The sequence below is a fragment of the Sarcophilus harrisii genome, chromosome 2 (assembly GCF_902635505.1).
Source record: "Sarcophilus harrisii chromosome 2, mSarHar1.11, whole genome shotgun sequence".
Taxonomy (NCBI): domain Eukaryota; kingdom Metazoa; phylum Chordata; class Mammalia; order Dasyuromorphia; family Dasyuridae; genus Sarcophilus; species Sarcophilus harrisii.
The window spans coordinates 157,476,186-157,502,752 of NC_045427.1; the positions used below are offsets into that span (position 1 = coordinate 157,476,186).

The 26,567-nt window shown below is 35.2% G+C and overlaps 1 protein-coding gene across 1 annotated transcript in view; it reads left to right on the forward strand.

Moving 5' to 3' along the window:
• The window catches only part of SEL1L2 (SEL1L2 adaptor subunit of ERAD E3 ligase), a 160,507-nt gene extending 136,263 nt beyond the window's left edge, over positions 1 to 24,244 (forward strand). The window contains exons 18-20 of the mRNA XM_023494876.2: positions 6,386 to 6,558; positions 21,206 to 21,334; positions 23,960 to 24,244. Of these exons, the coding sequence (XP_023350644.1) occupies positions 6,386 to 6,558; positions 21,206 to 21,334; positions 23,960 to 24,073 (416 nt within the window). The 3' untranslated portion in view covers positions 24,074 to 24,244. The remainder of the gene's footprint in view (positions 1 to 6,385; positions 6,559 to 21,205; positions 21,335 to 23,959) is intronic.
• The last annotated feature ends 2,323 nt before the right edge of the window (positions 24,245 to 26,567 follow it).

Here is a 26,567-nt window from a genome sequence, read left to right on the forward strand (position 1 = left end):
CGCAGTCAGGAAGACAGACATTTAAATACTGCCTCCAACATGCCATATTATCCTAGACAAGACACTCTTTCAGTCTGTTTTCCCTGCTGCTAAATTGGGACAACAATAGCACCTACCTCAAATACATACATACATACATATGTATATTATACACACGTGTATACACATATATATATATATATATATTTCTTTGTAAGCCTTAAAATTCCATATAAATATTTTATGCTTTTGTCTGATTAGATGCAACTACAGTTGTTAACATTTGTTTTTTAAAGTTTTGAGTTTGAAATTCCCTCCTTCTCTCTTCTCCTCTCCCTTGAGAAGGCAAGAAATTTAATGTAGATTATATATGTGGAATCATGCAAAACATATTTTCTATATTAGCTATGTTGCACAAAAAAGGGAAAAAAGAAAAAGAAATGTTAAAAAACAGTATATTTCAATCTGCATTCAGATTCCATCAGTTCTTTCTCTGAAGGTAGATGTGCTATAGAAATACTGACCATCATTATCAGAAGAGACATTTATATAGTGTTTAAGGATTTTGGTTTTATAGACATTTTCCTGTTTAACTCACACAAAGGCCCAAGCATAAAGGGCAGGTATTATTATTTCTATTTTACAAAAAAAGGAAACCGATTCAGAGTATCAGAAACCGATACTAGGATCTGAATCCCAGCTCATTGCTCTTTCCATTCTATCATTCATTTAAAAAAAGAAAAAAAAAAAAAAAAACAACTAAGAGGTAGAGAGAACCAGAGTAATCCCTTTATGTAGTAATATTGTGGGTTAGGCTCCATTGACACCATTCTCCTTTTCACTGCAGTTTTCAGCAAGAGACTTCTATTATTCACACAGAAGTATATTATTAAAGTAGAGTGATGCTGCAAGCCGGCCACTTCTGTCACTCACATTTCTGAAACTCTATTGCCTATGAGAACAATTTTACTTCCAATGAGGTTTCTTAAAAATGCTTCATGCTAGAATCAAATCATTTCCTTTCACAGGAAGTGAATATAGTATAAAAAATAATTCTAAACCCATCTTAATACAAGGACTAGAAAAGGACACCTTGATGGCTCCTCAGAGCCAACTGAGATAGTAATGCTGCATCAGGCCATCAGGGTGGCTTAGTTTGGAGACATTTCCTAAAAAAAGAAAAGGCTGTGTTTCACAAAATGCAAACACTGGGTTGGGGAAATAACACAGAAATCACTCAGCCTCATCAATCAGCTCAATTGCCACAAACTCCAATTATTCCCAACAAGTAAGTATCATAAAAGAGCAGAATAAGAAGAAAAGCTGAGAACTGAGAATTCTGGGAAATATTAATGTCTCCTAAACATGATGAGCAAGTGATTAAAGATAATAGGGACTGACTGGAGGTCAGTCTGGAGCTATGACTTTAACTGTGTAAAGAACCTTGGATAAAATTGTCTCCTAAATATAAGGTATCTAAAGATAATAGGGACTCACTAGGGATCAGTCTAAAATTAGGGTTTCAACTATTATAAAGAAATTTACTGATTAAACTTTTTCAATTAATAGTTAATTGATGATGCTTGTTTTGGCTAGCTACCACAGGGAAAGATATTTATTCCAACATTGTCCCAAGACTTTGTCAAATTGCCCTCAGGCCAATGAATTAGAAAGTCATAAAAGAAAAAGAAACAAATCTACTGCCCACCCTGACCCATTTTGTTAGAAAGATCCTGAATCATATAAGCACAGTCACCACCCCTAGGCTATGAACTCTTTTGGAAAAACCCTTGTGATCCAATCATCATTTTTCTCTGTGTCAAGATGTTACTGATTCTAGTTCATGCATATCTGAAAAGACTAGAAAAAGGACTCAGAATGAGCCATAAAAAAGTCATTGGGTTTGTGACATAAATTTACCAACAATAAAAATATAATCATCATCAGGGACTTTTATATAATACACTAGGGTTAATAGCATTTTATGATGTTTCCTTGTTTTAATCCTTACAACAAGCCTGTGAAATAGGCAGATGTATTTTCATTTTACAAATGGTATGAACTCTGGACTCAAGACCTCAGAAAGCTCTCAGCTTGGCCCAACACATAAGCCTTCCCTCGAGACCCATACAACACAGGGAATAAAGACATAAAGGGGAACTGACCCAATCACAAACCCTCCCCTCTTCCACAAAGTACTCTATTTTGCCCCAGAGCAGTTTCCCATCTTATTATTATCAAATCCTCTTTCTAAGGGAAGTCATCTTTGTCAGAGCAATAGAATGGACAAGCCTTATAAACACCAGCCCAGAAGTTCTATTTCTCTACACCATTAGAGGGCTATAAAATTTAAAATTGAAAAGGATGTTTAGAGTTCATCTCTTTCTAGACTTCTCGTTTTATAGATGAAGAAACTGAACTGGAGATATAACATGCCTTGCCCTCAGGCTTCACAGTAAGTAACATAGACAGGATTTTAATCCAGGTCCTCTCACTCAAATACTTTATTCCTGGTGCTTGCAGTCAGCCCCAGGGTGAGAAAAAGCATGGTACTATCCTTAGAGCCAATAGCCACAAGTCCCCCATTGTTACCCTTAAAAATTAACTCCCTGGATATCTTTAGGGCAGTGATTCAGAGAACCTAATCCTACTACCACATTCCTGTTCCAGTATCGAATTCTTATTTCATTAGGCTGAAACAGAAGTCCAAGAAGAGTTTTTGTATCATAAACTTGCTTTCCACTTACATAATAAGAGTTTGTGACTAAATGTTACTCAGAGGGGTAGGTGATCTTAGTTATAGAGCCTGATTCTCTGCCTCTGAAACTTAGCAAAAATATGAAAGTTTTCTCTTTAACATTGTCACCTCCTGCCTCACATCTCCCTAACCATATCCTCATTCCAAAGTGCTTTTCTTTGTTAGTTTTCACTTAAAGAATCTAAGTTCATCCCCATTAAAATGTTAGCTGAAAAAATTCAAGGTATTACTCCTCTAAAGGTATTTGCATTTTAACACAGGATTCTTAAAAATAAAAAAGCCCCAAAGTTCTATAATGGTGTTGTTGAGGTTGGGAAGGTGGGACCCCAAAAGTCCCAGACCAGTGTTGCAAGATGTCTCAAAAGAATTTCTGGTTTTGAACCTAGTCAAAGGGGCAAAATTTTATTGAAAATAATATAACAAAGGCAGCTATGGCACAGTGGATAGAGCACCAGCCCTGAAGTCAGGAGGATCTGAGTTCAAATCTTACCTCAGATACTTAACACTTCCTAGCTATGTGATCCTGGGCAAGTCACTTAACCCCAATTGCCTCAGGGGGAAGAAAAAGTAATATAATGCTATTATAAAGTGGCCTGAATTCTAAGGGAATCCAGTAAAGAAACAGAACCAAGGGAGAATTATTTTATCCACTTTCTACCATAGATATGCTAATTCTATAGCTCAAGGTTGGACTAGGGAGTAATCTCCAGATGAACTGAGGGTGGTCTCTGAAACTTGATTATCACTGACCACAGATCATCAGTCAGCAATGAACTGAGAAGTCTATTCAGAATCAAGACAGATTGGGTGTAGGAGTTTCCTGAGGCAGCCTCCAAAACCAAAAGTTTTAGGGTTTCATATTACATCAGTGTGATTTTAAGCAAAGCTTTAGACTGCAAGGTAACAGGGAAAACCTTTTGATGAGAGACTAAAGACATATCTTGATTTAGACTACATGGGTGGATCACCTCTTCTGAGAACTTGTTAGAAGGACTGGTCATGATTGAGTCAGATCACCAAAGTTAATTCTACCCACCCACCCACAAAAATGTACAGTTAATACCAAAAAAAAAAAGGCTTGTAATTGTTTTTTTCAAGTGGGGAACTTTTGTTTTATTGATGTATTTATGGAAAATAATGACATTAAAAACAAAAAATTTAAATGATTTTAAATTAAAGAAAAGGAGGAGAAAGGGAATAGGTACTTCTTAATAAGTACCTATTATATACCAGGTGATGTGGCAAGCACAGGAAATTGAGATTGATGTAGGCGCCAAATGTTGGGGTTGGATCATGTGAAGCATTCACAATGGCCATTCTCTTTGGCAAAAAGGTAGATTTAGAAGAAGTTACAGCAAAAATGAAGAGATATAATAGACATCTGGAATGGTAAATGTGAAACAGAATTGGGAGAGCATATAACAAGGAAAGGAGTTTTAATAATTAATGATGGAAAAGGCAAATTTTCTAGTGGAACTGACAATTAACCAAGAGAAGGGAGAGGATACCCTTAGCTTGAAGGCTAAATCCTAAAAGGGATTCTAAAAAATCTAAAAAGATCTTTAGCTTACTTAAAAGGAAGCTATAAGAAAGAGAAAGGCACTGTGAGGGTGGGGTAAGAGGAGAGACACTATAATGCATGATGGGGTGAGAGGAAAGATATCATGTGGTATGGGGAATGCAGAAGGAAAAGACACCATGAGGCTGAGTGCTGTGGTGGGTAATAACCCTAAGAGGGATTGACCAAAGATGGCGTGAATCATGGACAGATTTGTAGGGGAAATTTAACCTCTGGGGTTCAACATAACTTGGATTTTTTTGGCTGAACACAGCAAGGTGAGGCTTGTGGCCCTTCCTGCTTGGTCAGGGAACAATTCCATCCACATTTCGTTCTCTCTGCTAACTGCACCCAAGACCTCATCTTCAGGCACAGTGATAAAAACTGTACAAATAATGTCTCATTTGATCTAATGCAGACCCGCCAAGTAGTGCTATGATCATATCATTTTACAGTAAAGGAAACCAAGTCAAACAGAGGGTAAGTGACTTGCCAGTGTCACACAGCTATAGGTATCTAAGATCAAATTTGAACTCAAATCTTCCAGACTCCAAGCCCAGCACTCTATCCAACTGTACAACATAACTGCAAAGAGTAGATAAGAGGATTTGGTCTAAAATTTAAAAAAAAAATTTGAAAAACCTAAATTATAAAAGAATATCCCAACCATTTAGCATTCATTACTTAAATTAGCAGATATGGCTCAGACATGAAGAGTTAGTCTTAAATTCTTTTTTCTTTTTTTTAATTAAAATTTTTTATTTTCAAAACAAATGCATGGTCCTAAAGGAGTCTTTTTAATGAACCAACAAAAAGGCTGTGAGTTTTTTCAACTTTTTTTTCTTTTATTTAATATCCATTTCTCCCTCAAATTATTCCCTCCTGTTCCCTTTCACTTGCAGTTCTGAGGTCAGCATTTTTCTTTGATAGTTAAAAATACAAACTCTTCTTTTATAGCCTAGATCTCATTGATAAATATGGAATCAGGGCATGGAGGTGTTAGGATAAAAGTGGGCTAATAGCCAAAAAAAAAGAACCTTTTGGCTATATGAATATAGTATGAGCAAAAACACCTATTGGATTACTAGCCTTCATTGTATGAGTATTGAGAGGGAAGAATGAGGAAGAAAGCCCACTCAGTTCTTAAAACATACACAGAAGGGGCAAGCTAAATGAGTTAAATTCAAATTAATTCAACAATAACAGGAAGGAATCCTTCTTCTTACCTTCTTTCACTTTCTCATCTTCCTTCTACATGTGATCAGTATGGGTACTTCCTCTAAAGATGTTCATCCCAATCAGTACATATGCCCATCCTGAGTAATTCTTATCCATGTCTGTGGCAATTAGGTGGCACAGTGGAAAGAGTACTGGGCCTGGAGTCAGGAAGACTGAGCTTATACATGTACTAGTTGTGTGTCTCTGGGAAAATCACTTAACCTCTATTTCAGTTTCTTCATCAGTAGAATGAGAATAATAATAGCACTTAGCTGGCAGGGCTGTTGTAAGGATGAATGAGATAATTGTAAAGCATTTAACATAGGGCCAGCAAAATATATATTTATATCTATATATATTCTTTAATAAGTCTTCCCATTTTAGAATTCTCAAATGGATAAGAGAAAGGTTAATGTCCCCCTAGAATTTATTTTGTAGCCAGAGGTAAACACAATCAGGATGAATTGCCAGGGAGTGCCAACCTTCAGCATTTGAAGTTTTATACAGGTTCTTTGTTTTGTTTTGTTTTTGTTTTTGTTTTATGAGGCAATTGAGGTTAAGTGATTTGCCCAGATAGTAAATGTTTGAATTCAGGTCCTCCTGACTCCAGAGTCAGTGTTCTATCCACTTACAGATTTTTGTTTGTGCCACATCATAATATCTGGTTTTCAATAAAAGGCAGCAGATTATTTTAGAATATAATTATTCCCCAGTAGTTATCTCAATTCAATGCTATGATTGATTTTTTTTGAACTAGTTATAGTTAAGAAACTAAAGCAAAAATAATATGTCAAATAATTAGAGATAGATACAAATTAATAGAATGATTTTGATTGTCATGATTTCTCTCTGCTTTTTAATATTTTTAACAGGCAATGCATTGGCTAGAATTAAAATTGGAGATTACCACTACTATGGCCATGGAACAAAGAGAGATTATCAAACAGCGGTGACTCATTACAGCATTGCGGTAGATAAATATCACAGTGCCCAAGCCATGTTCAATCTGGCATACATGTATGAGCATGGCTTAGGGATTTCAAAGGTGACTACTAATGTGGGAATAATGTTATATAAATGATGTAAGATGGGGAAAGAGAAATAAAGAATATAAATATTAGCTTGATATAAAATATAAAGGAATATATTAAATTATGTATGATATATAGTATAGGTAAGAATATATATTACATAAGGAATATAAAATGTTAGTTTATAATTTAAGGAATATAAAATGTAAGAATGTTAATAGAATCTAAGAATGATTAATATAATAGAATATCTAAGAAAGAAACAGAATATAAAATAAAGAAGATAAGATGTTTTTGCATCCTTAGTGCTCAAAGGTCACATCCCACAGAAGATACTTCTAAAACTATATTTCATTAGTCTCTACCAATATATTTATCTCTTGATAGTCAAAATACAAAGATATTTTCTGGATTATCATATAATAAAATATCCTTCTCCCCACCAAAAAAGAGCAGCACTGTCCCAAAAACGTATATACCATCAATGGAGAGACTGAGCAATTACAGAGTGTAGCCAAGAAGGGCCCTGATGTGAAGAAGCAGTGTAAATGGGGGGTTCACACTTCTGGTGCAGTTATTCCACTGACATTCTCTTATCATATTTCCAAGCTGAAATTCCAAACTACAAATCTTGACCAGGTATATTGTTCTTACAGGCCTTCTGGGCCTGACCACTGTAGGTCCCATAGCTTTGCTGGACAGCATCCATAGCCTTCCAACTTCTGCCTAAATCGAAATCCTTGGCAAGGAATTGATAAATTCTTTCAAAAAGAACATACTTAACCCCTTACAACAAAGAAACTCCTTACTTCTGCTCGTTCACACTCTTGAATCTCCTCTTTGGATGTCAGCTGTCTTCTTTTTTGAACTTCTAGAGTTTTTTTTTTCTGAGTTTTCTTTTTTTTCCCCCCTTTTTTAAATTATAGCTTTTTATTTACAAGATATATGCAGACAGTTGCAAAACCTTTTGTTCCAACTTTTCCCCTCCATCCTCCCACCCTCTCCCCCAGATGGAGGTTGACCAATACATGTTAAATATGTTGAAGTATAAGTTAAATATAATATATGTATACATGTCCATACAGTTATTTTGCTGTACAAAAAGAATCAGACTTTGAAATAGTGTACAATTAGCCTGTGAAGGAAATCAAAAATGCAGGCGGACAAGGGTAGAGGGACTGGGAATTCTATGTAGTGGTTCATAGTCATCTCCCAGAGTTCTTTTGCTGGGTGTAGCTGGTTCAATTCATTATTGCTGTATTGGAACTTATTTGGTTCATCTCATTTTGAAGAGAGCCACGTCCATCAGAATTGATCATCATATAGTATTGTTGTTGAAGTATATAATGATCTCCTGGTTCTGCTCATTTCATTCAGCATCAGTTCATGTAAGTCTCTCCAGGCCTTTCTGAAATCATCCTGCTGGTCATTTCTTACAGAACAATAATATTCCATAATATTCATATACCACAATTTATTCAGCCATTCTCCAATTGATGGGCATCCACTCAATTTCCAGTTTCTGGACACAAATATTCGTGCACATATAGGTCCCTTTCCCTTCTTTAGTATCTCTTTGGGATATAAGCCCAGTAGAAACGCTGCTGAATCAAAGGGTATGCACAGTTTGATAACTTTTTGAACATATTGCTCTCCAGAATGGCTGGATGTATTCACAATTTCACCAACAATGTATCAGTGTCCCAGTTTTCCCACATGTCCTCCAACATTCAGCATTATCTTTCCCTGTCATTCTAGCCAATCTGACAGGTATGTAGTGGTATCTCAGAGTTGTCTTAATTTGCATTTCTCTGATTAATAATGATTTGGAGCATCTTTTCATGTGGCTAGAAATAGTTTCAATTTCTTCATCTGAGAATAGTCTGTTCATATCCTTTGACCATTTATCAAGTGGAGAATGGCTTGTTTCTTATAAATTAGAGTCAATTCTCTATATGTTTTGGAAATGAAGCCTTTATCAGAACCTTTGACTGGAAAAATGTTTTCCCAGTTTATTGCTTTCCTTCTAATCTTGTCTGCATTATTTTTGTTTGTACATTTCAATTTGACATAATCAAAATTTTCTATTTTGTGATCAATAATGATCTCTAGTTCTTCTTTGATCATAAATTCCTTCCTCTTCCACAGGTCTAGAGGAGTTTTTTAACCTTCTATAGGAGGTTAAAGTTCAGGATCCTTGAATGCTCCTCTTGGGCTACTCTCAACCCTTTATCTCCAGTGGCTGTGTGCTTCTGTTGTGAGAAATCATTGCCAGTGGAGAGGATAGGGAAGAAAGAAATTCCTTTTACTCCCACTTGCCAAACTCTGCTAGAAGTGCTCGTAAAAGCTGATTGTCTTGGCTCAACTGTCTTGAGATTACTCAGTTCCCTAGTTAAAAATTGAATAGACAGACAACAGACAAAAGGTTTTAGAGTAATATACAATCAAAAGCAAATCTAGTATATTATGTCAATCAATGCTTAACTATTAATAAGACGCAAATGGGTTGCTTAAATTTTAATTTCCTTGAAATAACCAAAAATAAACCACTTTGTGGCTAGCACCCTTAATTTTGGGGAGTGGGCTCAATTGACCCAAAATCCCCTGATAAACTTCTTACTATAGCTGCTATAATATCAAACTGTAGTCAAATCTTGATTATGTGTTTGGTTGGTTGTATATTCTATAGCCATTTTTCATCTCAGTTCAAGTAATAAAGAAATTAAAAAGGGTTCAGACTTTATATGTTTAAAAAAATTGTTGTTTTATGAACAAAGCACTAAGAAAGACACAAAGAAGTACCATATAGTGTTTGCCCTCAAGACCTAATAATTTAATTAAGGATGGCGAAGAGGGTTCACACACATACAAAAAGAAAATGAACAATATAATGCAATACATATTGTGTCAAATGATGGCTATAAACAATAAATATAATTTCATAGTAGAGAGAAATCACTTCAGGCTGAGGCAACCAAGGAAAGTTTCACAGAAAACATTGTGAGGCTTGATTATAAGGCCCATTCGTTGAGGCCATTATAAGGCCCATATGTGTCTTTTGAATGTTTTTCTAGTCATTCAGCCAAGCCATATGGAAATTAGGACAGCCCAAAAGCTAACATGGATTGAGTTTGCATTAACAGAAGCAAAACATTCAGGAATTAGGACGTTCCATTTTACTCCATCTGCTCACACTGTTGTGTTCATTTCTGAGTGCTAGTGTTTAGGTAAGACAAGCTGGTAAGCTGGAGATTGTCCAGTAGAAAGCAGCTGAGATGGCATAGGGTCTCAAATTTATGTTGGTTGAGATTAATTGAAAGAATTTAGCATAAAGAAGAAAAGACTGGCAGTTGGAGGGAAGTTTGGACAGGATAGTCATCCTCAAAGACTTGATAGATAGATTGTCACGTAGAAGAGAGATTTGACTGCTTTTGCTTGGCCCCAGAGAGCAGAAACAATATGAACTGAATGTGTAGAAGTTGCAAAGCACTAGATTTAGATCTGATGTAAGAGAAAGTTTCTTAATTGAAGTTCTCCAAAAATAGCATGAACTGCCTGGAGATCTAGTAGGTTCCCTCTCACTTGAAGCCTTTGAGTTGAATAAGCACTTGTCTGGTATTGGACTAAATGGATTCTGAGTTCTCTTTAATTTCTGTGATTCTGTGAAGGATTTCATGCACTTCTTGATTAGCCTCTTCTCCACTTGAAAACTGCTGGTAATTGATAATTATTACTAGTACTGGAGGAAAGAAAATGTGAAAAATCAGAAGAGGCTCACACTAAAGCCAAATCTCTCATCCTCCAGTACTTATTAACTAGTGGATGGTTTGTCCAAGGCCAACTTTTTTCCTCCTGCCTTTTGACCTCCCATTTTTCATTAGCTTTTCTATCACAAATAAAAAAGTTGAATCCAAACCAATCCATTCCCCTACTTTCCAAAGTCAATGACAAAATTTTAATGGGAGGATAGAAATTAATAACTGAAATAGAATTTGGGATTACCCACAAATTTCCTTTTATCCATTGCCACCCCCATTTTAATTTCAATTCTTAAAGAAGAATAAAATATGATAAATGGCATTATATAATGTATCATTCTAGAAAGGGCATTTGAATCAGAGATCAGTCAGAACTTATATTCATAATTTCCCCAATGTTAAAAATGAGAAAATGTAATGTAAAAAAATAAAGAATAGAGGCTTAACTGAAATAATATATGTAAGGTGCTTGGCAAATCTTAAAGTGCTCTATAAATACTAGCTATTATTATTATTATAGGATTTATAAAGGAAAAAAAGAAATGTCATTTGCTGATAATCACTATAATGATTTCATATGAATAAAAGAATACATCTCAGTGAAATATCTTATCCACTGTCTTAGCATGTAAGGTACTTGAAGTCAGAAACTGTTTTTGCTAACAATAGGTTGTGATGGTGGTATTTGTCACTGAGAAGGGATAGTTGAGCTGCCAACATTCTTTGCCATATTTTCTCCTCCCAAGCCTTTTTGTCTCCATAGTAGCTTAAAAAACCACACCCCGTAATTGCAATTAGCTCACTTTTTAGGGGCAATAAGATAGTCAAGAGGCAGCTTGGCAGCTCAGTGATCAAGCACTTGATCTGAAATCAGAAGCCACAAATTCAAATGTGGCCTCAGGCACTTACTAACTGTGCAACCTTGTTTACCTCATTTTCCTTATCTGTAAAATGAGCTAGAAAAGCTAAAAGTAAACCATTCCAGAATCTTTGCATAGAAAAGCCACATAGGGTCACAAAGACTCTTGAAATGACTGAATGAATGACTGAACAAAAATACAATATTCCCTTAATCCCTTCCTCTCCTGCTTTATGAAGTTTATTAAATAAAAAAATTTGAGATTTGTGACTGTCCTGATTTAAAATAATTTTAAATCTGCCCACTGGCATGGACAGGCATTGAAAAAATATGTTGGAGGGAACCCCAATATTCTATTATTGGAAAAATTAATAGCCCTTCTTTTACTTTCTTTTTTCCCCCCTGTTACAAAGGCATTAAGATTATTTCTAACTCAGCAGAAGCTTGAGAGCATGTTTAGGGTTATCTCTATTTTTACTGCTGATCAGTTTTTAAGATTACTACTCCTTGATCTGCTTCCATAGAATGAGTGTAGTAGTAGCCTTGTAGGAGACACCAGGAAAGTGCTTTGGGAGGTTTCTCTACCATGTGGTTGGGAAATAGCCTCCATGTTAGGTGAATAATTGGAGGGAAGAATATGAGGAAACCAGTCTGATACAAAGAGTAATTAGTTAACAATTGAATAGGGGTTCCAGAGAGCACAGTGGAAATATAGGATAAGGTAAGACAGATTTAGGTAGGGATTGGGAAGGATAAAGCTGACAAATATGGATATTAGCGAATGGAGAGAATCCTGGGCATGTAGCTTCGGTCTAGACAGCCTACAACTCAAAATTATAAAGTAGATATTGGAGAAATGCATAATGAATTTGAAATGAGTTGAATTCTTAGATATGAAAAAGTAATTGTATCCTCCATTGACTCTTAAAAGCCCATTTTTTCACTTTCCTTTAGGATAGAATGATTGCTAGTTTGAAGCAGGAAGGGAAAAATTCCTTTTTCTAGATCTCAGTTGTGTTTTCTAACTCTCAAATGGTCCTCTTCAAGAAGGAGGGACAAACAACAACAATGGCTGTATGTGTCAGAAAGTTGGTTTTTCTTCCTTGGAATCATTAATAGCCTCTCTCACATGGTACTTATTTCATAATGTCAAATAGTAATAGTTAGTTGGCATAGGTTTTCATGTTTTATACATTTCATGTTTATAGAAAGTCTTTGAAGACTCCATCAGCTCTTCTGTTCTTTTATGTCATGGTTCCCTTTAAATCATGAGTGCTTCATTATTACAGTCTCATTCAAGTCACACTTGCCATTTTTTCTATAGTCTTTTAAAAATAAAATTTCATAGACTAAGAACAACACGTCTAGATATTAAAATTTTTAAGTTAGTTAATGAGGGGTCAGCATACTTTGTCTTTAATAAATGATTTTTGTTTAGTAACAAGAAAAATAACTAGGTGCCAAGGGGCAAAGTTTATTATACTATCTCATATTCAAACTAATTAGGAGGTACCATAGATTCCTATTGCTGAAATGAATACGATAATAATTAAAAGCCCAAAGCATAGTCCAAGGATGATTAATGAGAGCAAAAGAAATTAAAATGCTAAAGCTTTTCTCAGTCTTTAACTCATCTAGTTATTAGTTAGTTTTGACATAGCACAGTGCTTCACAATCACCTCTTATTAGTTAATCATCATATAAACCTGCAATTATATGAATATAGAAGAAGAAACGGAGAAAAGGGCAAAGTACATAGGTTATCCCTTAGTAATTCAGTCAGAAGACTCACTTCTAAAATCTCTAGTCCCAGATTTAGCCCCAATAAAAAACCAATGCCCGGAATAATAGATTAAATACTCTTCATTTTTCCTGTGAAATTGTTTCCTTAATATACTACTCTAAAATATCTTTAAAATGTTATTATGAATAAAACTTCATGCCATTTTCCTTCGATTCTCTGGTCTATTATCCTCATTTAGGTTCCCAGAGGAGTATGTTCATTGGGTTCGATTCTTCATGATTGTATTTGAGTTTTTCTTGGCAAAGATGCTAAAATGGTCTACCATCTCTCAAAGTATAGGATCATTGATTTAGAGATGGAAAGGGCTTTAGAATCACAAGTCCTTTTCATTCATCTATTTTAGGAGTCTTATAAAAATTACCTCATCTTCCCACCCATGCCACATGGCTGCTAGAGTAGCTACCTTCAGGCACAGCCTTCATCCTGTTACTCCTCTGCTCTAAAACATCCAGTGACTCCCCATTGCCTAACAAAGTCCAGTCTCCTTAATCAGCTCTACAAAGTTTTCCATTACCTGACATCACTCTTCTCACTGCTTACACCACTAAGCATTCCAAATAAATTGGACAACTAACTGTTTCTTAGGTCCCAAGTCTTCGGCCAGAAATCTGACTGAGGGGGACCCAAGGACATAAGGGATTAATTTAATTCAACTCAATAAACATTTAAAAGTGCTTATTATATGCCAGGCACTGTGCTAAAAACTGGGCATATAAAAAGAGGCAAAAGGCAGTCTCTGTCCTCAAGAAACTTGTAATCTATTGGAAGGGAGGGGAACAACAAGCAAATATATATATAAAGCAATCCATATACAGGATAAGTAGGAGATAATTGATGGAAGGAAGGTGCTAGAATTGAGAGGCTGAGGAATCATCCTGTAGGATTAGAGAAGGGATGTCACACCTCTGATGTCTGCAAATCCTGCTTTCCAACTCAGTTCAATTCTAAAAGCACATACTGCTCCGGTGGGTGCTACAGAAGTACAAAGATTAAAAATAAACAAAAACCCGGCACAATTTTTATCCTCATGGAGTTTACATCCTACTAACAGAATACAGTACACAGAAAACTAATGCAAAGCAGAATGTGAAGAAGCATGGGAGAGATCAGAAAATGTAGTTGATACAGAGGAGGCTAAATTGAACACCATTTTTTCAGGGGAGGGGAGACATACAGGTGGAGAGAACAGATCTGAGTGATGAACATTCCTAAGTACCACTGTCTCCTGAGATATTTTGCCAAACCCTGTGTTCAATCTCATCTGACCTCCATGTGGAAGAAGCTCCCAAATCTTTGTCTTCCTCAATATAAACTGCATAGCCACTAAGTTCTCCAGTGAGTGGCCAGGCTAATAGTATCTGGGTACAGTTAACTTACAGCTTCATTTTCTACTGTCAGACAAAGCAGTTAGCAGTGAAGTAATGTCTTCTTGTATGAAAGCATGCCCGTGTGGTTTGTTTATCACTCAATAAATCCTGTAGTTAAATCAACTGAATATGAGACCTTGAAGTTTCTTGAAATTCTAATGACTATAGTAGTCTATGAAATTTTGAGAGGAAAAAAAAAGCACTTTAAAACTGCAGCAGAGGGGGAGAGGGAGCACTGGAAGGCTTTACAAGGAGTGGCCTCTGTGCACCGACAGTCACCTTTGAAGGAAGAGATTTCTAAGAGAAATGATGTAAAAGAAGTGAATTCCAAACATGGAAAATTGTTCATTCACGTGCATGGAGGTAGGAGATGATATGCCGAAGCTATTTTAATGTGATTAGAATGAAAGAGAAAAATGCAAAGGAATTTATGCAAAGATAGATAGAAGTCTTTAAAGGCAGAGGGATTTGTACTATCCCCCTTAGAGACAGTAGGGAGCCTCTAACGGTTCTTGTGAAGGACTTTTTGCCCATACTTTGGGAAAGATGATTTTTTTAGCCATAACTTTTCCTTTTACATCATGTTTCCAAAGGAAGATCTTTTTAGTAGCTATGTGAAGCATGGATTGGAAAGATGAGATTAGAAGCTAGCAAACAAATTAAGAAGCAAATACTATACAATATACCATAAGAGTCAGTTACTAAAGTGTCTCACACACACACACACACACACACACACACACACACACATGACAGAAAGAGAGAGAGAGAGAGAGAGAGAGAGGTGATTATAACTTGAATTTGTAATTTCCCTCCCTAAATCCTCAACATCTCTATTCTGAGATGGCACACACTGCCCTAAATGGTACTTAGGCTTGATACTTTTACAACATCTTTGTCTTTTTACTCCCTGCATTGATAACACTTTTCTGCTCAAAAACCATTGGTACCTAGCTATTGCTTCTAGTATAAAATATAAACTCACCTTTCTTATAAGACCCTCTACAATGTGCTTTTTCCCTCCTCAGATATTTCTCCTGAATTTTATCTGGACTTTTTCCTATGCTTGATATTATATGCAGAAATTATATTTTTTTTTATAGAAGAATTTAAGTTCCTTAAGGGTAAAGGCCATATCTTTTTAAAATCTTTATTTCCTCAGTATATGTAAAGTTGTTTGTTGAATAATGAATGAAAGATCAGTTTCGGACACTTTTCAAAAGTAGCAAAAAAGGAGGAACAGAAGTAATAGCTAAAGATGAAAACTAGAGAAAAAGAATCATCAATAGAACAAATCCTTTGAGGAAACAGGAGAGGAAAGGTTCAAGTAGTGGAGTTAGGAGGGAGAATGGCGAAGGAAGCCTTAAGATTACATAGGAACCAGTTAGAGAGGTAGGAGATGCTTATAATCTAGCGGGAAAATATTGTACATATATAAATAGGCCCATAGTAGACAGAGGAGAACCTAAGAAGGAAAAGCACTAGCAGGTGGATGACAAAAAGTCCTCATCTTCTTATTTTTCCATTTAGATCGTGGAAGAAAAAATCCATTCCCTTATAACAAATCATAGGATGAAATGCCCCCAAAAGAAATAGTTATAACAACACAATATCACACCTCCGATTCTTTTTTTGCTTGAACCTCTAAGAAGTATTTATTTCTGAAACTTTTGTCATAGAAGGTATATAGAAGAAAGGAAGAGGCCTATACAGATATATTTTTTAAATATATCCTTCCCACTACTTAGGAGCCAGGGTCCATTATAGAGAGATCTTAGAGAGAGCCAAAATTTGTGAGCTGAAAAACTCCAAAAAGAATAGAGCCAGGGTCACAAATTGGTCACTGACTGAGTTGACTGTGGGAGAGCAGTGACCAGCTTAATGAGGATTTCACTATGGCATTCATGATTTCCCAAAGGAAAGAACAGAGAGAGGGAATAGAGGCAGCAACTAAGAAGTTGGCTCACTTAATTTAAAACAAAATGAATTAAGATCCCAACCTAAACTTGAAACAAGAATATAGATATTCTTGGTTCTATACTAACCTAATTAAGGAAGTTATCGGTAAAAATATAAAGATGTACATTTTTTCACAGTGAACTAAATAGAGGCCTGACAATATGCTGTAATAGAGAGCTTCTTAATCTGGAAGGCACAGACAGATTTCAGGTTTATACCCATTAAGCTGGGTAGGGAGAAAATCCATCTTTTTTTTTACTAACCTTAAACTAAACTATATTTCTTTGAAATAATAATTTTTTAAAGAATTATTTGTTGGAACAATACTATATGATGATCAATTCTGATGGACCTGGCCATCTTCAGCAATGAGATGAACTAAATCAGTTCCAATGGAGCAGTAATGAACTAAACCAGATAAACCCAGAGAAAGAACTCCAGGAGATGACTAAGAACCATTACATTGAATTCCCAATCCCTAAATTTTTGCCCACCTGCATTTTGGATTTCCCACACAGGCTAATTGTACAATATTTCAGAGTCTGATTCTTTTTGTACAGAAAAATAACGGTTTGGTCATGTATACTTATTTTGTATTTAATTTATACTCTAATATATTTAACATCTACTGGTCACTCTGCCATCTAGGGGAGAGGGTGGAGGGAAGGAGGGGAAAAACTGGAACAAAAGGTTTGGCAATTGTCAATGCTGTAAAATTACCCATGCATATAACTTGTAAATAAAAAGCTATTTAAAAAAATAATAATAAAAAATAAAATTTAAAAAAAAAAAAGAATTATTTGTTGGGGCAACTAGGTGGAGCAGTGGATAGAGTTACCAGCCCTGAAGTCAGGAGAACCTGAATTTAAATTTGACTTAATACTTAATACTTCCTAACTGTGTGACCCTGGGCAAGTCACTTAACCCCAATTGCCAAAAAAGAATTATTGTCAAATAGAGTCCATTGGTTTCACTAGACTTTGAAAGACAAGATATTAAACTTATTAATTAATAAAATGGGTTTTTATTTTTAACATTTTATTTATTAATAAAAACTCCTGCTATAGTGGAAAAGGTACTGAGTTTAGAATCTAAGAATTTGGATTTGAATTCCAACTCTGCCAGTTAATACCTTTGTGATTGTGAACAAATTCTTTAACTTCTGGTCTCAGCTTCCTCCCCTGTAAGATGAGCAAATTACATTAGGTGATCTCTAGTGACACTTCCAAATGCATTTTCGTTTTCAGACTTCAAATGATATAAATCTTCTATATAGTTTTCATTCATTTCCAAGGGAGGTTCTGAATTTTTTTTCTTTGACTATTAAAGAGGAAAAAGATATATTCCTTTTCCAGATAGTTTGTTCATAGTGTTGCCTAGAGACCAGGAAATAACTATGATGAACTTTTGAGATACCTCTCCAAAAAAGTTTACTTTTTTGCATTAACAACTCAATAACTGAGCTATTTGTCTTGAGGAATAAATTAAGAATTATTGCCTAGTTAAATGTCTGACATTTATCTGTCTACAACAAACACTGATTTCTTGTGAACTTCCTTTTGAATTAAATATGCCATTTGTATAGGAAAAAGAGTCCTTATAATCAGCAGAGCATTTTTAAATGGATGCCAAATGAATTTGAAGGAATTAGATGTACAAATTAGTACATTTACAAGACCCATTTAGTCTTTTGCTAGGAAAATCTTGTTACAATTCTCTTAACAGATTTGAAGCATTTTGAGTTAGGCAAATTCCTCTTCTCAAATAAATTAACTAATTTATAAGGCCATACAACATTTGAAAAGTGACAAAAGTGATTCAGCAATTCATTGATCTAAGAAATGTAAATCCATTTAATAACTATATGTAGTATGTTAGTCTTTTTAGGATTCATTCTTTTTTCTAAACCAGGCTGGTAAAGTAGGGAGAATAAAGAAATAGCCATATGGATATCCAGAAAAATCCCTTCTGACATTTCTTCCCTGAAATAACCTTTGCTCCTTTTGAAATAATCAACATTTCTCCAGCCTAAACTCTCCTCTCAACCCTTGCCCAGAGACCAGAGCAAATTGATCAGGCTTTACCAGAAACTGTAGCAATTTTGGCATAAGGTAAATCTTTTTTTTTCCTTTTCATTCATTCATCTATTATTTGGCTCCATCCATAAATGATTAAATAAAAAAAAACTAACATAAGTACTCAATCCCATGTGTTTTAGTACAGTTCTAAGTGCCTGGGAAACAAATACAAAAAGTGAGATAATCTGTGTTCAGGGAGAGTTTATATTCTAGTGGAAGAAAACCAAACATATAGAAGAGTAGTGCCCAGGGAAATAAATTTTCCTCCAGAGAACCAATGGAATAGTGAATTGATCCATGGGTCAGTCTATTAACATTCCTGTTTAAAAATGAAAAATTAAAAAAAAACATTTAGATACCATCTCATACCTATCAAATTTGGTAAAATGATAGAAGGGAAAGATGACAAATATTGGAAGGGATATAGAAAAATTGGAACTCTAATACATTGTTAATGGAACTGTGAACTGATTCAATCATTTTAGAGGGCAATCCAGAACTATACCCAGAATTATAAACTGTATATACCCTTTGACCTAGAAATATTATTACTAGGACTTTCTTACCTAGCTTTTATCACTGAATGGGCATTGCCTCAGTCAAACAGACTTGTTAAAGACCTTAAGTCTTTAAGGTCAAGGTCTCCTACTGCATCCAGCACTATCTCGTCATCCTAATCTGCATCTTGCCATGACTGAATGATTCTGGAAGAAAAAGTGAGACTGGTGACTTTGCCCAGCCCTCCCTCATTAAAACCAATTCACTTGAATGTCATGCAATCACCTCCCTGATATCATGGTCATTTTTAAGAAGGAAGGACAAACAACAACAATAGTATTAATTAAGTTATGATGTCCAGAATAAGAGACAGAAAAGAGAGAGGTTGTCAATATATCAGATGTCAATCTGACTGAGTAGATGGCTCTGTACAGGAATGATCTGACTACACTCCCTATCAAACCAAATTAAGAGGTAATTGACAAATATTTGACAAAATATATAAAAATATGATAGAACATAGATAATATTAATTAGTAGTAGTTTAAGTCAACATATAGCTTTTGGGGATATTAACATTACTGATTTAATGGTTTGGGACTGGCTAGAAATAGTTAGGAAACTTTTCATTCATTCATTCATCAGTGATAACAGCTCCAAGTAGAGTTCTAAAACTGACTAGATTAAGGTCCCCAGAGCTCAGAGCATTAATTCTATAGGTTGAATGCTGAGAGTGCTGCTTAAAATGAGAAGCAGGACAACAGTGACAGGTCAGATGGCAAGATGGATTGGGTAGGTGGCCAGATGAAATGTGTTGCATATTAACTATATGTGTAGAAAATATTCTAGTTTGGCTAATAAATAGTGTAAATAGTAAAAAGCAGATTTCCTTTCAATACCCGTTGAGGAAAAAAATTCCAACATAAGTCCCCAAATAATGAACACACACACATACACACACACAATCAATCAACAAAACTAAAGAAAAAAATGAAAAATAATAAAATCCTTTAAATTATTTCTCTTCAAATTGGAAATTGATTTTGAAAAATGCCTTTATTAACACACAGTTGAACCCAGAACTAACATTAAATAGGGTTGCATCCCAGAAAGATGCTAGTGGATTTACACATATAATAAGTGTGTACTGGGAAATGTTTAACAACTGGCTCTCTGAAGAGGGAACAGCTCTCAGAACATACTCTAAACTTTAATATGTAGTATTAATATTTTCAGAATCACTTAAGTCTATACAATAAAGAATACATCAAGAGTTGATTTATAGCTTTTGCTTATCTCCTGGGTAAAAAGGTTCACAATGAAAATTTAACAATCATGAAACTGTTTGAGCTTGCTTCAGCATATTACTAGATATATTCTTATTAGATCCTCATGGCAGCCTTTTGAAGCAGGAAAGATAGGTATTTGTATTTTCATTTATCCTCTGAGAAAAATCAAGGCTCAAAAAAGATCTGTTTAAGATTACAAGGGTAGTGGGTCAAATAGGTGGTGCAGTGGGTAAGCACACCAGCCCTGAGGTCAAGAGAACCTGAGTTCAAATTTGACCACAGACACGTAACACTTTCTAGCTGTGTGACCCTGGGACCTTAACCACAATTGCCTCAGCAAAAAAAAAAGATTACAAGAGTAGAGAGTAAATTAAAACTTGTTTTATAATCCCTAGTTTTTTTCCCTATCTGAAATGATAGTTTATTTGCCCTACTGATTCTATTTTAGAAATTTCCTTCCTCTTTTCTTCACTCCTTCCCTCTCTCCTTTCTTTCCTTCCTTCTTTTCTTTTTTTCTTTCCTTACTTATTTTAAATTTAAATGCAAAATACAAAAAGAAACAAAGAACTCTGCCCTTCTGTAAATGCCTATAGGCAGCAACATCCCTGCCCCACTGCTTCTGCACTCTCTGGGGATGTGTTTGTTCCTTCTCACCCAGGACCACATCTCATCAGCACTATTGGGGCCTGGTGTTCCTTATCAGCAGAGACCCCCTCAATTTTCCAGGACTCAGATGCCTGACTCCCCACACTATGTGGGAGGTGAAAATTCCTGTGGCTGTGACTAAGGCTACCTGCTAACCTAGCTAGCCCTTCAAGATTTGCTGCTGGAGAACTGACCTAGAGGTGTTTATACTTCACAGGGGCCAAACCTCTGTCCTGATATTTTTCTTTGAATCTGTTGCAATTCTTGTTTATTTTGACTGTTTTATGTTTGCCCCGAGGTGATTTTTTTTTGTCTTGTTTGTGGGAAAGATGTGGAGAGCTCTAGGAATTTTCTGACCTACTCTGCCATCTTTTAACAAGAAGTCTGCTGTTTTGTGTTCCCAGGACATTCATTTGGCCAGAAGGTTATATGATTTGGCTGCTGATACAAACCCAGATGCCCACATACCAGTGTTCTTGGCACTCTTGAAACTAGAAATGATGCATTTGATCAAAGATGTCATGATATACAATGTAAGTCTGATTTGAACTTTCTCACACACTTTTTAAGACAGGAAGGAGAAGTTCAATTTATAGTAATCCTCTTTTTAAGTGAAATGCTCAAATCATTACATAGGTGTAAATTTTTAAATGTATATTTATAGATATTGATGTATACACACATGCATATGTTTTATATATATATATATATATATATATATATATATAATATATATATATGTATGTATGTATGTATATTTGTGCCTGATCTGTGGTAGAGCATTCCATACTCATGTTGTTCTAACTGGCCACAGTTGGACACATCATACCTTGACTGCAACATAGTGGCAATGAAATACACATGCATACACACATAACACATATACATATATATATATATATATATATATACACATATGTGTATGTGTGTGTATTTGTGTGTCAAATGGATGTCAGTGTCAAAGGAACTGTCCTAGGTGCTAAGTGGAAAACAGACATTAGGGCAAAGCAGCTGTCTACATGCCATCATCTTGGGAAAGGGAGTAGGGAATATTCACTCCTCACAGCAGTCCAGAGGCCACTATTATACATCTCCACTCTTCTACCAGGCTACATTCCTGTAGAGTTTTGTTGAGAAAGAAGCCTCTAGGAGAAGGTGAGGATATAGGGTCCTAGGCCAATGGAAATTAGAAGAGAAGGAAGAGAAAAAAAGAATAGCCCATTACCTATATCCCTCTTTTGTGGTGAGGGTGTTTCTCATAGCTTACTAATATCAGTCCCTGCTCACTTTCCATACATTCCTCCTCCTGAAAACTGAAGTTGCCTAGATACCGAGATTCCTAGTTATGTCTCTAGAAGATAAAGTTAAAGAATAAACGATCCCTTCCAGCAGGGAACTTCCACATGGTCCAAATGATAATGTACACGAATCTCATACTATAAGGCAAAATGCAACAAATGTTTTACAAGCCAAATGATATAAAAATAGAAATCAGCAATGAAAGTCATTGATCAAATATTTTCATGCTTCAAAAGGGGGAAATATGCAGGAGAAAGTATGTAATCAGAGGGAAGGAAAAAAAAGATGGGTGACTGATGAAGCAAGAGACATTATCAATATACAATTTATGTACTACATTAGTGTACAGGCAAAGTCGAGAAAGCTAGAGTATGGCCTCTGGGAGTTTGGGTAGATCATTAGCAGGAAACTAAGGCAGAGTGTGAACTGAAGTTGTACAGGAGGGGCAAGCATGAAACAATTTTGTAGTCTGTAGCACAGGTGACAGTACTCACATCAGTGACATCAATGAGTCATTCAAGAAAGGCTGATAGTATCAAAGTAGTGACATGATCAGGTCTGGGGAAGTCCACGGTCCTGTGGCCCATTAGTGCTATCAATGTGAAAGAATGATTAGAATTTTCAATGATGGAAGGACACCTTTCCTATGTATTGTGTAGGTATAGAACAAGGAGGAAATTGTATTTTAAACTTTGCTAACCTCCACTCAGTGTTCCATTCCAATGCCTCTTTATAGGGTGGTACTCACAATGATCTTTTAAAGGCTATACCAGGGAAGCACAAGGTTTTTCTTGATGCCTATGGTATGGATTTGATGATAGATTGTATGTCTATCATGTTAGGAGAAAGAATTCAATTCGGTTTTCCCAAAATTTATTGTGTACAAGGCATTATACTAAGAATACTATATTAAAGAAATGGTTAAAAACTCCTCTCAATGTATATTTGGAGTTTTTATCTATATAAGAAATAGTTGTTACCCCAGTAGAACTTAGAACTTAGGAATTCAACTCAATAATCATTTATTACTATGTTTCAGATACTTTTAGGCACTAAGGTTACTAAAACAGAATAAACATTCCCTGTCCTTAAAGAGCTTATATTCTACAGAAGGAAAACAACACGTGCATATATAAATATATGCAAAAACATATTCAAAGTTTGTTTTGGATAAGAGACATATGGGGATTTCATATGTACACATCACTATAATTCAAAATAATAACATGTTAAGGGCAACACAGAAGCACAGAACAAAGTGCTAGGTGATATCTCAAGGAGAAAATCCTCCTCCTCCCTCAATTTCTAGTCTTATGGATTAGAAGAATCAAGATTTATATTCATATTGGTGGGTGGGCATTTAAGTTAGAAGAATTCACATGGAGAGGCTAGGTGGCACAGGATAGAGCACTGAGAAGGCTTATCTTCCTGGGTTCAAATTTGGCCTTAAACATTTACTAGTTCTGTGACCCTGGCCATGTCACTTAACCCTGTTTGCCTCAGTTTCCTCATCTGTAAAATGAGCTAAAGAAGAAAATGAAAACCACTCCAGTATCTTTAACAAGAAAACTCAAAATGAGATCACAAAGAGCTGAACATGAGTTGAAAACAACTAAACAACAACAACAAAGAATTCAATAGCTGAAGATTAATAGGCACAGGAAAAAGTATCAATAAGGGTACAGAGTCTAGGAAGTTCAGGTTATATTCAGGGGGACAGAACAATCCAACTGTGTTGAAGTAAAACTTAGAATTTATGGTGGGAAAGTAGATAAGACTAAAAAGGGAGAACATTGAAACAATAATTCAAAATTTCAACATCTACATTGCTAAGCTACATTTTCTTTTTTCCTCAACAGCTTAGTGAGAAATGGGAACAGCTGAATGCTACCTTCGGACCCAACTGGGATTTATTTACAATTGGTGTCATTATTATTTTGCTGATATTAATGGTTAGAAACTGGCAAGAGTAAGGTAGCAATCAAATGACAACCTGTTAGTAAAGTCCATTCATTTCTGGACTTAATTGCTTAGAACTCAACCAGTGAAAAACACCAATCATGTAAGAGCCTGATGATGGATTCCATTCATTCCTAGGAATCTTCTCCTAATAATAATAATAATAAATCCCCCTCTTAAACATGTGTTAATTATATTAATCCAGTACAGGCAAGTTCAAACAACAAATTCAGCCTCATTGTAAAAAACAAACAAACAAAAAACGTTGACAAAGTCTAAAAAACATTCTAGAAAGAAATACCTACTACAGTAGAATATGCATTGGGACTAAGATTTAGAAATCTGGTTCTAATCTGATTTTTGATGTTTTGCGATTCTCAGGTTTCTCATTTACAAAATTAGTATAACTACTCAGCTTCCTTCACAAAATTACCATGAGAATAAAGTGAATATGCTTTTTAAACTTAGTGAAATATGTAAGCTTTAGTTCTGTAGAAGATCCTCCTGAGCCATTTATTGAAGGGGAGAAATAGTTACTCCCTTTTGCTTGCCCCCCACCCTCACCCCACTCTCCTGTTTTTCAGAAGCTTTTGTTTCTTGATCCTCCTTTAGGGTTAGGATTTTCTCTACATCATCTGGAGAGTGACAATATTTTCTGTTAAACCTACCCTCAGGGATGGATAATAAATTATTTGAGGCACCACTTCAATTATCAATAAGGATCTACCAATCCACTAGACTCATATTTATGCCTATCTGGATTCACTTGCTTCTCTGATTGGGAGAAGCTATGAGACTCCTTACCCTTATCCCCTTTCTCTAGTAGCATAGAAGATATATATATATATATATATATATAAACTTAAAAGGAAGAATATAAAAAACCCACAAGTTAACCCTCAAAGAAAAATATTAATTGAACTCAAAAGTCAGCAAGAATTCCTGAAAGAGTCAAAGAGATATGAGTGGTAGAGGAAAAAAAATTATAAAAAAAAATGAGAGTGGTGAAAGGAAATTATGAAAAGAGAATTAACAACTTTGTTTTTTAAAAAATGCACAAAAATCACTGAAGAAAATAACAATAAAAAAAAAACAGAATTGACCTAATGGTAAAGGAGCTACAAAAATTCACTGAAGAAAAGAATTCCTTTAAAAGCAGAAATGGTCAAAGGGGAGAGAGGTACAAAAATCTCAATGAAGAAAATAATTTCTTAAAAATTAGAATTGGGTAAGTGGAAGCTAATGACTCCCTGAAATTTCAAAAAAATAATTTTGAAAAAATAGAAGAAAATATAAAATATCTCATTGGAAAAGCAACTAACCTGGGAAAAGATTGAGGAGAAATAATTTAAGAATTAATTACTTGAAAATTTGATAAAAAAAATTTCAACATCACTTCAATATCTTAGATCCAGTGGTTAAAATAGAAATTGAAATTCACCAAAAGAGACTCCCAAAAGAAGACTGCCAGAAATATAATAAAATTCCAGATCTCCCAGATTAAGGAAGAAATACTACAAGCAGTCAGAAAGAAAGAATACAAATATCATGAAGCTACAGTCAGAATTATACAAGAATTAGCTTCCACATTAAAGTATTTGGAGGGCTTCAAATATGATATTCCAGAGGATTTAGAGTAAGAATTACAACTAAAAATCACTTAGCTAGCAAAACTCAATATAATTCTTGAGGTGGAGGGGTGGAATGGTTCTTAAATGAAACAGACAGCTTCCAAGTATTCCTGATGAAAAGATCAGAACTGAATAGTAAATTTGACTTTCAAACAGAAGACTTAAGGATAAAAGGTAAACATGAAAAAATAATCATAGGTAACTCAATGGATTTGCGTTTATATCCCTACATGGGAAGATAATCTAATTCATAAACTTTATTAGGGAAGTTAGAAGGAAGTCTGCATAGACAAAGGGTATACATCAAATATATTGGAATGATCTACCAAAAAAAATTATAGGGAAAAAAAGGGGCATACTGGAAGAAGGGGGAAGGAAGAAATAGAATGTGGAAAATTTTCTCACATAAAGAAGGTTCTCCACAAAGAGTTTTTATAGAAGGGAAAATGGGGGTGTTAGTAGGCAATGCTTGAATCTCATGAGGGTAAGAGGAGAAGAAATATCAGAAGAATGATAAGGACAGAGACTGGAGGATTCAGTGGCCAGAAACTAGACAAGACTTCTGAGGAGGAGGGTCAGGATAAAAAGGATAGAAGAAAATGGACAGAGGGAAATGCACAGTCAGTGAGTATAACTCTTGAGTGTGAATGGCAAAAACCTAACTCCTAGAATGGAAGTGAACAAAAGAATAGGTTAGAAATTAGAATCTAATCATGTGAACAAGAGAGAAAGTGGAACAGAAAGATGCACCCATCATTGAAAATGAAGGGTCAAAGAATCTATTATGATCTCAGACAAAGCAAAAGTAAATAAACCTGATTGAAAGAGAGAGCCAGGGAAACTACAATTTAGTAAAAAATAATATAGATAAAGCAAT